This window comes from Excalfactoria chinensis, chromosome 4 (assembly GCF_039878825.1).
Source record: "Excalfactoria chinensis isolate bCotChi1 chromosome 4, bCotChi1.hap2, whole genome shotgun sequence".
Lineage (NCBI taxonomy): Eukaryota > Metazoa > Chordata > Aves > Galliformes > Phasianidae > Excalfactoria > Excalfactoria chinensis.
The window spans coordinates 16,059,195-16,072,181 of NC_092828.1; the positions used below are offsets into that span (position 1 = coordinate 16,059,195).

At 36.0% G+C, this 12,987-nt stretch overlaps 1 protein-coding gene across 1 annotated transcript in view; it reads right to left on the bottom strand.

The window, feature by feature from the left end:
* ADGRA3 (adhesion G protein-coupled receptor A3) overlaps positions 1-12,987 on the bottom strand; it is a 51,369-nt gene that overhangs the window by 4,489 nt on the left and 33,893 nt on the right. Inside the window, exons 10-17 of the mRNA XM_072335785.1 lie at positions 11,616-11,765; positions 8,955-9,116; positions 8,501-8,704; positions 7,276-7,489; positions 6,911-7,119; positions 2,797-2,921; positions 2,123-2,246; positions 1,020-1,165 (exon numbers count right to left, since the gene is read on the bottom strand). Coding sequence (XP_072191886.1) covers positions 1,020-1,165; positions 2,123-2,246; positions 2,797-2,921; positions 6,911-7,119; positions 7,276-7,489; positions 8,501-8,704; positions 8,955-9,116; positions 11,616-11,765 — 1,334 coding nt within the window. The remainder of the gene's footprint in view (positions 1-1,019; positions 1,166-2,122; positions 2,247-2,796; positions 2,922-6,910; positions 7,120-7,275; positions 7,490-8,500; positions 8,705-8,954; positions 9,117-11,615; positions 11,766-12,987) is intronic.

The following is a 12,987-nucleotide window of genomic DNA, read 5'->3' on the forward strand; positions in this document are numbered from 1 at the left end:
GTATGTTTGCCCTGTACTTGTACTTCTCTCCAGAGCTACTGATGAGGTGACCAAATATGAAGAGGTGTGTGTAGGTTTATGTTTACACGGAGCCAAGCCTGTGAGGCTGGTAATGTCACTAGAAAATTTTCCAGAGAAAGAATGGCATATAGTAATAACGGATGGGAAAAAAAATTGCAACAGATGTTAAAACGGCCATTCAGTATTGTGCTGGAAGGCATGCATGATACCCTACAATAAATGGAACAGACTCTTTTTCTTAACATAATGGACAAAACTAAGTAACGCAATGGGAACGCATAGTGGTATAAATGCTCACCTTCTGGCTCACAAGTGCCTTATTTCTATATGTTTGTACATTGTACTGCACATTTTAGCTGATATTTAGAAAAGTGGTTCTAATTTCCTGCTGCTTCTGTATTTCAAGATTAAGCTTTCTAAATACCAATCAAAGTTAATCAATGTCTGCCACCTTGTGGAGAATTCGAGCTTAGCAGTTTTTAATTAATATCTGAGGCTCAGTGAGCTCTGTGTCCAAATTACATTAATGTTTTCTATGAGAAGTACTTCATAAGGGGCATTTTACAGATAATTAATTTGCCCCATTTCAGTGATTTCAGTAACAAATATTCTAAAGAGGAACACTTTACAAAGAACATTACTTTTATTTGATAATGCCTGGCATTTTCGGAAAAAATGCATTACACTATCCTTGAATGTTACTGTTTGTTAATTTTCTGGTAACACAATTCTTCACAATCATTCCCCATGGCAATTTAAAGGAAAGTGTTCTAACCTAAAGCTGTAATCAAAGCCTCAGAAGCGATGCTGAAAGAGAAACATGGTAAGACCAAACATCCTTCACCTCATTCTCACTAACATCTCTTGGAAAGAGAAAAATCTTGAAGAGACTTGAATGGCATGTGGAAAAAAAACAGTATTGGCCTTTGTAATTTCTGGTCAGAATATGAGCATGGAAATCAGGCAGACAGCATTGCACAAGCAACCAACGGGCTCACCTCAGCATTGGTCTGGGTGGAGGTGGTGGCTCATCAGTATCTTGACATCTTTTTGCTTTTTTGGTTACTTGCTTGTAAATATTACGAGATGTCACTCCCAGCCACAGTACTGTTGCAAGAGTGGAATAATGGAGAATTATCCCAACCTTAAAAAATAAAAATAAACCCCTAAGCATTTACAGCTTACCAAGCTACAAAATTACCATTTACTGGATGACTGGCATAAAGCTTGAATTTTCAAAATTTTAGTTCAAGAAAAGACAATTTGCTACTACAGTGTTTTCAACCCTCAATCTAACAATTGCAAATTCGATCAAAAGCATCAGGAAACATTAGAGTAAAGGATTAGAAACTTTTAGGAGTCACTGCAGGAAAACACTTTAAAAATCTCCACTGACATTGCTCCAAAAAAATCAACAGTGTAACACTGAGACATGGCAACTGAATGATAGATGGCTCAATCTCAGAAGAACAAATAATCACAAAAGAGGAGTCCTGATAAAAGCTGTTTGTTTAGAGAAAGTACAGGTCTTTGGCTTCAAACACTTCTCATTTCCTCCTTTTAAGTTATCCTGGGGCAGTAAAAATAATTACGTTTCTATTTGCAGAAATCAGTTTTTATGTGGTCTGTAAATGTCACATACTTATTACAGAACTGTTATAGAGAGCTTTAAGTCTCAAAAACAAAAGGTAAGGTGAAATAACTACTGTGATAGTATTTCTGGCTATAAGAAAAATTCTGCTGCTCTTAGGAAGTATTTTTCCAGTTTTCAAATAACAGATAAGAGGTAGAAAAAAAAAAGATTCTTCGTCTAGATTTAGCATTCTGATGAAAATGCCATGAAAATGCCTGCACAGCAATGCTGTTTTGTAAGAAGCAAAGGGGTTTATATGCATATAGAGGTATGAAATGAACCTGATTTTTTCACATGATATTAAGCACAATTCCAAAATTTTCGCTGTTAATAAATCAACCTCAAAATAGCAAGTTTTCATAATTAAAGCTTCACTTTCCCTAGCAAAATGATGGGAGAGTTAAAATCTTAACATTACTTTCTGGAAATAATTTCAATTCATTTTCTTTTGCTGCTGTGTTTACTTACTGCTTGGCAAATGCTGGCATTCCTGGTCTGAGTTACGCCTCCAATGAACATCACACACGTCAGGAAAATGTGAAAACTCAGGTTAACTAGCATATGCCAGCTTTTCACACTGATTCTGATCATGCTGTTAAAAAAATAGATAACATAAAAACAGGGCATAGCTGCACTATCATCTTTCAGAAACAAGAACGATACAGTCATGTTAAATGAGATGTAATTACTGTTAATGTCTTTGACTACCATGCATTTTGCAATCAAACAAGCTCTGGACTTCATTACAAGAAATTAACACACCCCCTCCTATTAACCAGCTTTATACAACTACCTTGGGCTTGATTAAAAAAAAAAAAACGTCAGGATCCAAGCTTTCATGTCAACATAAATGTAAAAAGTAGAACATTGTTTAATTTCATTGTCATTTTTGAGAGTAGTCATTGCCATCATCACAAAGGAAAAGAGAAGAATTAAAGAAATAAGCTGTTACAAGATCGAAACTACCACACCAAAAAGAAAAAAAAGAAAAAAGCGAAGAAATAGTCACTTCCTCGATTGTTTATTCACATCAACAAATTTTATAAGAAAATATGGATACAGATTACTGTGTCATGTTCAAAACAAAAAGAAAAGGCTGTCCTAAGTATTAAGAAAGCAGTTTAGTCTATTTTGATTCATACCTGTGATGGTATATGTAGCTGACTATGATCATCAAGAGGCACATTAACAAAACCATGGCAGTGGCATAAATTACTGGATGCAAAAGATCAGCTGGCTGTGTGTATAATTCAGCTTCTGTCAAGTCCTGACAACAAAACCAAAAGTAATATTAGTCCATCTCCTTATTCCGTAGGAAGGAGAGAGGAAAAATACGTACATAGAATTAACAGGAACCCTACAGATAAAATACTATGTCCCCACTGCCTCCCCCAGTTAGTTAAGGGTCTCAAGCACCTGCTGTTCTAACTGAATGTTATAAATGCAGTCATATTTTAAAGCACACATATGGAGGAATACAGAGACAAATTAGTGGCCCTGACAAAAGAAATTTTATTATTTTTAAAATACATATAAGTTTGCATAGGGTGTAGAATAATGCTGTGTTCCAAGATCAGCATCTGCAATACCTTGGACAACTTAAGAGAAACCACCCTCATCAAGTTTGCAGATGATGCTAAAGTGCGGGAGTAGATCAGCAGGCTGGAGGATATTCAGAAGGGCAAAGAAATGGGCTGGGAAATGTCATGAATTTCATCAAAGGAACAGCTGAATGTTCTGCTTCTGGGATGAAATAAGTCCCATGAATGCAACAGTATGGGATAGGTGCTGGACTGAACAAAATGAAAGGAAAGTAGAGCCTGAGGGTGCTGGTAGACAGAACTTGAACACAAGTCAGTAGCATACACTACAGCCCAAGGCCATACTTCATTGTACCAGTGAAAATGACACACAGATGAATTAAAGTCATTATTCCCCTCTGCTTAGCACTGTGCAACCACCTGTGCAGAACTGTATTCAGCTGGAGGCCTGCTAGTACAGGAAAGACACTGACACACAGGATAGTGCAACAGGCAAAGCATACAATGAGACTGAAAAAGCTGGATCTCTGAGAAGAAAGATGGGTCAAAAAAAAAAATCAATATTATTATATTGGACTAGTTATTCTACTAAGAAATCTCATTATTATACTGAACTATCTACCAAAATGGTATAAAGACGACCAAGTGAAACTTTCTGGAGCCGAACAGAGAAAACTGAGAGGTAATGGATTTCTTATTACAAAAGCCTAAAAAATAGGAATTCTTTGTAGTGGGTACATTTCAGATGAGGTTGAAACAATTTGCTAGGATTGTTTCCCTAATGGTAACAAATTTGAAAAACGCTTCAGTATCTTCTCACACAGAATATGTTTGCCTAACTACTATCAGAGAAAAAACAGCTATTCTTTCTTTTCAGAATAGACTGTATACAGAAGTGCTTTTCTTAGCTACAAATAGTGAGTCACTCAACAAGAGTTGTGCGAAGTTCAAATCTGTGCTGAGGGAAAGAAGAACTAATTCAGCCTCCACAGAAAACAGAACATTAGGATGAAGGTTCAACTTGCTTCAAGAAAAATCAGTGATATACAATCTATTTTGAAGGTTAAGATGGGTAATCTGATTTTACAGACAGGAGAAGAACTCTTGAACCAACAATTACCATCAAATTAGAGTTGGCAGTGTATTCATTACTCCTTCAATTGTTCTTTTATCAGAATATAAATTTGTTACTGCTAAGTAACTCACCAACCTTACTCCAAACTAATTTGATCAAACTGCCTGATTTTTATTTTTTTTTCTCCAGCAACTGGATGAAAATGCTTTGAAAAAGATCATAAGACATTATACCTCAGGCAGCCAGAACCTAATGCTGCCCATGGTCCAGCCAATATCCACCTGGAGATCCCTAGGAGCACATTGCTGTGATATGTATGAGTGAAGGTATTGTCATACAACTGAGAACAAAAACCACAGGAGAGTTCTAGTTGCTGCTTCCAAGTTGCTGACAGGTAGCATGATGTCATGTATCATTTGTTTATAGAGTTATAAGTTTATAGAGAACAAAAGCTACAAAATCACAAAATTTAAAATAAACTTCTAAAATGTTTGAGAAAATTCAACTTGACCCAATACTCACTAGATCAATGGAACTCTCACTGACTGCGCTGTCAGTTTTTAATCACAGAATCATAGAATGGCCTGGATTGAAAAGGATCACAATGATCATCCAGTTTCAACTCCCCTGCCATGGACAGGGATGCCAACCACCAGACTAGGCTGCCCAGAGGCATATCCAGCCTGGTCTTGAATGCGCCCAGGGATGGCGCATCCACAACCTCCTTGGGCAACCTGTTCCAGTGTATAACATGGATCCTAGTGCTCAGATTCCTGGTATGGCCTGGGTAGGGCACAAGGCCAGAAGAGTATGTCCATTGATTCCCTTTTCTTCTTGCTGTCATGTGGGCAAAGCTGCATGAGACAATCAGGTAATTCCCATCACTCATTATCTTAACAGTCATATACCACTACAGAGGCCCATACGCTGAGCTATACAGATGTTTCAGCCACCTCTAGTGCGAACAGCTTAATTATTGAGTTTAACTAATCACACCTACTAAAAGGAGTGAGGAAGTGTATGTCATTTTTGAGCAAAACAGGCCATAAATAATAATCCATTCATAAAACGTCAATAAACAACAGCAGAGATGACATTAAAACAACAGAATTTTTACAGCCGAGCAGCACTGGGTTTATTCTCAAGAAGCACTGCTTTTACTTTCCCCTTCACTGCAGGAGGAGAAGTATATATATAAAATAATAACTAGGAGACTCATCTGAAATCTTATCCATTCCATTATTAAGCAGCAGTTTCAAAACACAGAAATTTTTATAGCTCTATCTTCCTAGATCACTTGAAAAAACAACCTGGCAGTAAAATACAACTTTCTTATCAGAAAGGACTTTACCCCATGTTCTGAAATGTGTACAGATATACAAGTACATTACATCTGCTTTTAAATAGGTACTGAAGAATAAATAATGAAATAAGTTATTAGCCAGAAGTCATGCAGCCAGGATGATGAATACTGCTTTCAGACCCCTGGTTGCCACCCTCATTTGTGTATTTGATGTCAACAGTAACTGTTGATTTAGAAGCCAAACTTCAAAAAAAAAACAAAAACAACCCCAAAACTTCCTATGAGCCAGCAATCTGAGTCTAGGCTTATTTATCATTATGAGAGTCTATTAAGAAAGTAGGCTATCATGGTCTTTTTAAATTTTCAGTTAAATAATACACAGGCATAATGAAAACCATCTTCAGCAGCTACTTAGAGAGACAGAAGTTCTGCAGTGTTTTAAACTACACACAAGGAACAGCTTAACAGATGATAATTGGTCTTCCTTCTCTTTCACCTATCCTCTCCTGTCTCTACTGCTCAACACTTTGGGCGTTAGATAATATTTAAGGAATACCAGTTCTGAGCACACACAGGACAGACACTAGCAGAAAAGGATGAAAACTGCCTCATCCTCTTTTTTGACTTCTAATTGTCAGCAGTGTTCTGTGTGTCTCACAATATACGTAGATATTGATGCAATCGTGGCATATGTAAATTTAGAAAGTCACTTATAGCTGCAGATTAAGTATGCCCTTCATTTTTCTTCCTCCAGATGGCAGAAACGTGACCAGTTTTAAGCAGAATTTCTGTTTATATGTATACTATACCTAAATATATAGTTTAATTCAGTTCTAAAGATGACAAGTGTAGCAAGTTAACAGCTATTTCTTAAGGCTTTTACAATTTCACCCTGTTTCTTACTGGTTTACCACTTTTATAGCACCACATTTTATACATGGTGATGACAGAGCACGTCAACAGTAACTGGCTGTAAACTGGAAGCTTCCTAGGCCAAATTCCAAACTGAAGAGCTCTGGGAACAGAGAAGAAATCCTACTTCCTAAGTGAAGTGCAGGAAATGAAGGCGCCTCTCTCCCTTTTTATTTATCTATCCTTGCATTTTAGAACTTGTTTTTTATCTCAAATACTCAGCAATTAATCCCACTTTGACAGTTTTCCACTTAAACCTCATCTTGAATGAAAATTTATATTTACAGAAACAGCAACTGAAGATTTCTGTCTTGCTTTCTGTGAAAAGGAACAAGGGAATGCTTACTTTAATGCAAGAACAAGGAACAATTGTGGTTCCATCACTTCTAAGTTCCAGAAAGAACATGTAATGTTAAGTACCATACCATCAAAACTGCATAGTTGCTGAGGGAGTAGCACTGAATGGTAGTAATGTTTTCATCAGACAGAAGAATGCGACAGCCATCAGACTTCCATCCCCCTTGTCCGTTCAGTAGATCAAAGTCCCACTGAGCTGCAACAGCATCTGCTCCATGTGCAATGCGCCTCAGTGTCACATTAATAGGAACATGGTGACTGGCTGGGTTCAAACCATCTATTACAAAATAAATGCAGTTGCACATAAGTTTCTCAGCAGGTCAAATGCTAAAAAAAAACCAAACTATCATTTTTTAAATATGCACAAACTTGACGCAAATAAGTCCAGAAAAGGGCCTCAAAGATCATAAAAACGTAACAATAAAAAACAAACCTATCTTGGTAAGGATGACTGGTGTCACAACTGTACGACGTTTCCCATCATCAGCAAGGTTTGTTGAATTTCCTGTTGCTGGAAAAAGCTTTCCATTACGAAATGCAATAAGCTGAAGCTTGTAGACAGACTCATCTGCTGGTCTGATCTCTCGTTTTTGCTTTTGGGTGAAAAGGGAAGCTGGCAACTGGATAGAAGCCTCTATGATTGTATTCTAGAAGTAAAAAGAGAAAATGAAATTTTCTTTACAGACAAAAACAACTCCTCTGCCTGAACACCATCAGAAGTGAATGCACTGCAACAAACTTGTCTTCCAAATCAGACACTGTAGAGGCCCTGAATGTATTAATTGTCTTATCCCTTTCTTTAAAAGGAAAAACAAAAGTGCTAAGATAATTGCCTTAATTGTTACAGCTAGTAAAGTTAAGTGGAAGTCAGCAAGTTAGTACAACAATTTCCAGACTTTTGGCAACTGGAAGCAGTAACCAGTGCCAGGTGGGAACGCATACATGCAGCAAAGCACAATTTCCTGTAACTGCACATCACAGTCATAGAAAATGATGCACTCCACCCAATAAGGTTTTGTTACATTGTACATAAATTACAGTAAGGGAGCATGCCTGTAAATTGCACAGAATTACACAACTATTTTAAATATGCATCCTGTAGTGATGTTCAAACACAGTAGGTGATTATAGCAAATTGGTGTGCAAGGCATTCTGTCATTCTGATGTGTACATGCCCACAAAAATGCACACCTAAAATAAATTAATACATGTGCCTAAATTAATATATATTTATTCTTTTTTTTAACATACTAATAAAATGAGCTTTTCAAGCCCATGCACGTGTACCATTTTCCAGTTGGATTAACACTAAGTTGATTGATATGTAATATAATATGTAATAGAGAAGAAAATACAGCAAAATAAAAGACAATAACTATTAAAACAAGAGAGAATTTCAATTTCCCTTCTTTTGAAACACAGAATCTTTTCACTTAACATGTCTCAAACAGGAAAACCACACCTACTCATTAAGAAGCATGTTTATTAAGAAATTATTCCAAAATCAAACTACATTATCCCTTGGCGTTTTAATTATCCTCTGTCACATTCATTCTGGATTACATAAGAATGCTTCTTTAATATTAGAAATTACTTTCGAAGTGATTCATATTTATTATATCATTACAAAGACAGGGTGAAAACAATGAATATCCAACCTTTAAAGCCAGGCTTGACAGTGTATTTGAAACATTGCACTTAAAACTTAGTTGCTTATCTAGATTTCCATCTGGATCTCTTCTCCCATAATCACTGAGTCCTGTACGGTCTGATGTAGCCACTTTCTGAAATACGGTGCACGTCATCCCAGTGAACCCAGCAGCCTTTATTACATAAGCCTCAAGAGCAATATTTGGAGAATACTGTAACAACAAGAAAAAATTAACAATAAAATGTATGCATTACAAAAATAACAAATAATACTTAAGAGACTCTCAACTGTAACAGCATGCAAAAAAAGCAGCAATTGTATTCCTATGTATCTGGAAGGGAATTCAGAATATTTTTCTTCTCTTCCCCACATAAAAACAGCAGACATTTTAGATAACATTAAGTTCTATTAAGCAAGGAAAAATAATCAGCACAATGTTTTCTAAACAAGCCTATACTTACAGTGGAATAAACTTGAGCTCCATTGGCAAGCCGATACATAGCAATTTTTTGTAGACACTGTACAATTCTAGTGCAAGCCTTGGATTCCCTTTGTGCCATCCACAGAACACGTTCATCAGCTAACATAATGTTACTTGCTATGTCCACCATCACATCGCCAAGCTAACAAGGAAAAGAAATAGGGTTATTTTGCATCTTCAATAACATACATCAAGGAGAATAATCACCAGAAAAGGCAATGCTACTTTTCAACATCAGCACTCAAATAACACACCAATGCAATTTGCATATTTATACTGCACTTATAGAACACATGAAAAATGCAGGTATGTCATTAAGATTCAAAAGGTATAATACTCCATGTTCTACTCTGATAACTGTTTAAAAGAACAATTTACAATCAAATTTAAAGCTAAAATAAATACAAATAACCATGAGTTGGCTATATTAGAGTCTGCACATTGGGTAGAAAAAAACAGAATAGAATAATACAGGAAGAACTTGCACACAATCCTTTGTCTCCTCTTTGGCTATGCCTGTCCTTTCTTTGACTCCTTCCTTGCTTGTCATTAATTTTACACGAACAGTTTTAGGTCAAAAGCTATTCATGAGAGGTGGCAAATGTTGCCCACACATCTTACCTGGTCTTCTGTGTGATGAAATACAAACCAACAGACTGAATTCCTTCATTCCTTCACACAACAACTACCAAGCATCTAAATTGGCCTACAGTAGATTTTTCACAGCATTTTAGAAAGTGACAAATGCTGCACCAGAAGTGAAAATGCATGTACTCTGAATTGAATGAAAAGCCATTCTCAGAGACTACACTTTGCCACTGTAATTTTCTACATAAAGAATACAAGGTTGGGTAGGGAAATAATCTCCCTTACATCCAGAATTATTATTATTATTTTTTTAATTACTATCTATACTTTCAAGAACATTGCTAGCAAGATAAGAACATAGCAGATTGTTTTCCTTTTTAAAAATCTTCACAAATAAAGGCAAGAATGCTAAAATATTAACTGGTTTAGGAACTGAGTTTTTAGGGACAGTATAGACCATAAAAACTCAAAAACTAACAAAAAGCATTGAGCAAAATCTGCAGGCTGAAGCCCTTTTTGTTGAATTCTCAATAATAGATCAAACTTAAATTAATTGAAGATGCTCATTATTATTTTACAATACCATGCCTTAAACATCTACATATATTTTATACATCTACAGATGTAGTTTTACATTATTAGTATTAAGATCCTGAAATCATATTTTAAATAATGCACATTAATCTTTCACTTTTACGTATGCATAAGTTTTTCAAGCTGCAACCTAATTTATGACAATCTATTGAGAACCTTCTGAGTGTCTTCAGCTTCTTCTTTTCACATGAAAAAAATGAAACACTTTACCATTTACAGTATTTGTATTTCAGAATAGCCACAGTAATGCACAATGAAGTGACCATAATATCACACCCACAGTTAAAAAGAGTTCTGCAGACTGAGACACTAACAAGAAACATGTCAGTCTTCCTAACTAGTAGAGCATTAAAAAAAATTGCACTCACACCAACGGATTAAAACAAGGCTGATTTAAAATCAAACCAATTAAGATAAAAGAACATAAAAGATAAGCCTGAAATTACCAACAAATTTAACTTTTTCTTCTCTGTATCATTTATTAACTTCAAACATGGCAAATCAGTGCCAGACTGTGCAGCTCTATAGACAGTAAGTCACCGCTGAGAAAAGAGTATCCTTATAATGTAGCAAATCACACAGCATTCTAAAATATTTCTGCTTTCAGCTGGATACAAAATCAGCCATTTAATGAACTGTTTGTATAATTGCAAGATGTACCAAAAAAATTGCAAGCTATGATTGTAAGAATGAATCGTAGACTGAAAATTCTCCAAAGAGTTTTGTGAAGAATTTAGAGCCAGCATTTATGGTTTTCCGGGGGGTAGAGAGGAAAATTTGTCTGCTTTTTTTTTGTGTGTGTGAAAGTTTAAAATCAAAGCACTGTAATCCACAGCTGCCCAACATGCACTGTAGAGTGAGATCAATATAACCTCTGTTCAGCAGTGAAACAGAGAGTTCCTGCCCATCAGTGGGACTATTTCATCACTCACACTTTTCTCCCCAACAATGAGCGTTCTCTAAGATTTTATTTTAATGTCTTATCCTTCAAAATGTAGGAATTCTGAAAACCTTAGAGATACAGCTCAATACTGAATAAAGACATCCTACCATGGTGGGAGGGGAGAATGTAAGTCTTGTTTTATTCATTATTGAGAGGATCTCTGAGGCTTTCATTATTCATCTTTTTAGATAAGAATAAAAAACCAATGAAAACCTGTGTGACCCACTCCATATTAAATAAAAACAGACTTACTGTACCTATCTCCCTGCTCCAGTGCTGACCAGAGGTGTTACTCACATTACAGGTCCAGTGAATGCTGGATGCTCTCAGCGCGAATGCAAAGCCTGTGACCATGGGTCAGCAACTTCAGGGACCTACTAAACAAACAAAAACATGGAACAGAATCTGATAAACCACTAACTCGATGCCTGAATCTGTTGTTGAGAAGGCTTCACTGCTCAGAATACTTCAGGACACTTTGGTTATTTTTAAAGCAGCAGCAAGTTATCCAGTTACCTCTTTATATTTTTCTGCAAATCTTCCAAATTTCTCTATCATTTCAGCCACAAAAATGACATCCATCTTATCAGAAAAATTTGCTGCTTCAACAGTGTAAGCCAAGAGCTGTCTTGCTGTTGCCAATGCGTTAGTGAGGTTGAGCGGCATCTGCACAAAGAAGAAACAATGTTCACTTTTTTTAAAATGCTTAAGTACAAGATAAAGGAAACACTTCAGCAATTCACAAACCAGCATTTTCCAAAAAGGATAACAAACCCCACAGGGATCACAGGAGAGTTCAGTTAAAGTTGCTATAAACTACCACCCTATCTGCTGGCAACACGTTTTGTAACACGTCAAAGAACCAAAACTTGCAGCCTTACATTTTATTTTGTCTTATTGTCTTAGAAGGAAGAAAGATGTTGTACCACAAAGAGCAAAAAAGACAGTGCTTATTTTGTTTTGCATGACAGCTTGAGTAATGAGAAACTCCTAAAATATGGTGTTTCATAGCAAAAGAAGCCAAAAGAAATTCCAACACACCACTGCTGTTGCATTCACTCTTGACTCTGTAATTACTGGAAGTGTTTATAATGGAACAAGCACAGAAATCAAACCCAAGATAGATTATTTCTATGACAAAGCTCATGGCTTCATTCCTGAAACAAGTACCAGGCTGAAAAACTCTATACCACTAAACAGTACCTAACTCCAAAATGCCCGAGTTAGCAGGGACCAAAACCATCATATTTCATACAGTACAGTAGAATGCTGTGCAAATGCTATCAGCTCATGTTCAGTTGCTGTTTACCCATTATAATCCAAACTAGAAGCATCTTGCCTCTCCATTTTCTGGTATACAAATACTCAGTCTGTCCTACTGAATTTGTAATCTGCCACATAAGGATAGCTGTACATCAGTCCCTGCAGGTCTTATCCCATTTACATAGATTTGAATGCAATTAATGGAAGATTATTCTTTCCAAAACACTATTTACAATTTAAATACGTGACTCAAAGTTCCAAGTCATAATGCACATTGAACAATATAAACTTTCAAGTTCAGGTATTTTGTATCATTTCTCTTCACCCAGAATTATATCTGAATGAAAGAAAAACAACAACAGTGAAATATAAACCTAAGCTACAAAGATTTTTTTCCATTTTAAATGTAGATTTAAATTACCTGGCAGAGTTCTAACATTCAAAAGAGCTCACCAACTATCATTGTGTTCAAAGACTCTAACGATGCTTATAATATCATTAATACTTGTAATATGTCTCAAAGTAGTGATAAACTTTTGTGCTATAAAGACTGCCGAAATCTACTACAGATAAAAAGAGAAAGGCTCTAATGAGTAAAAATAAACCTCCAAAATGAAAACACGCC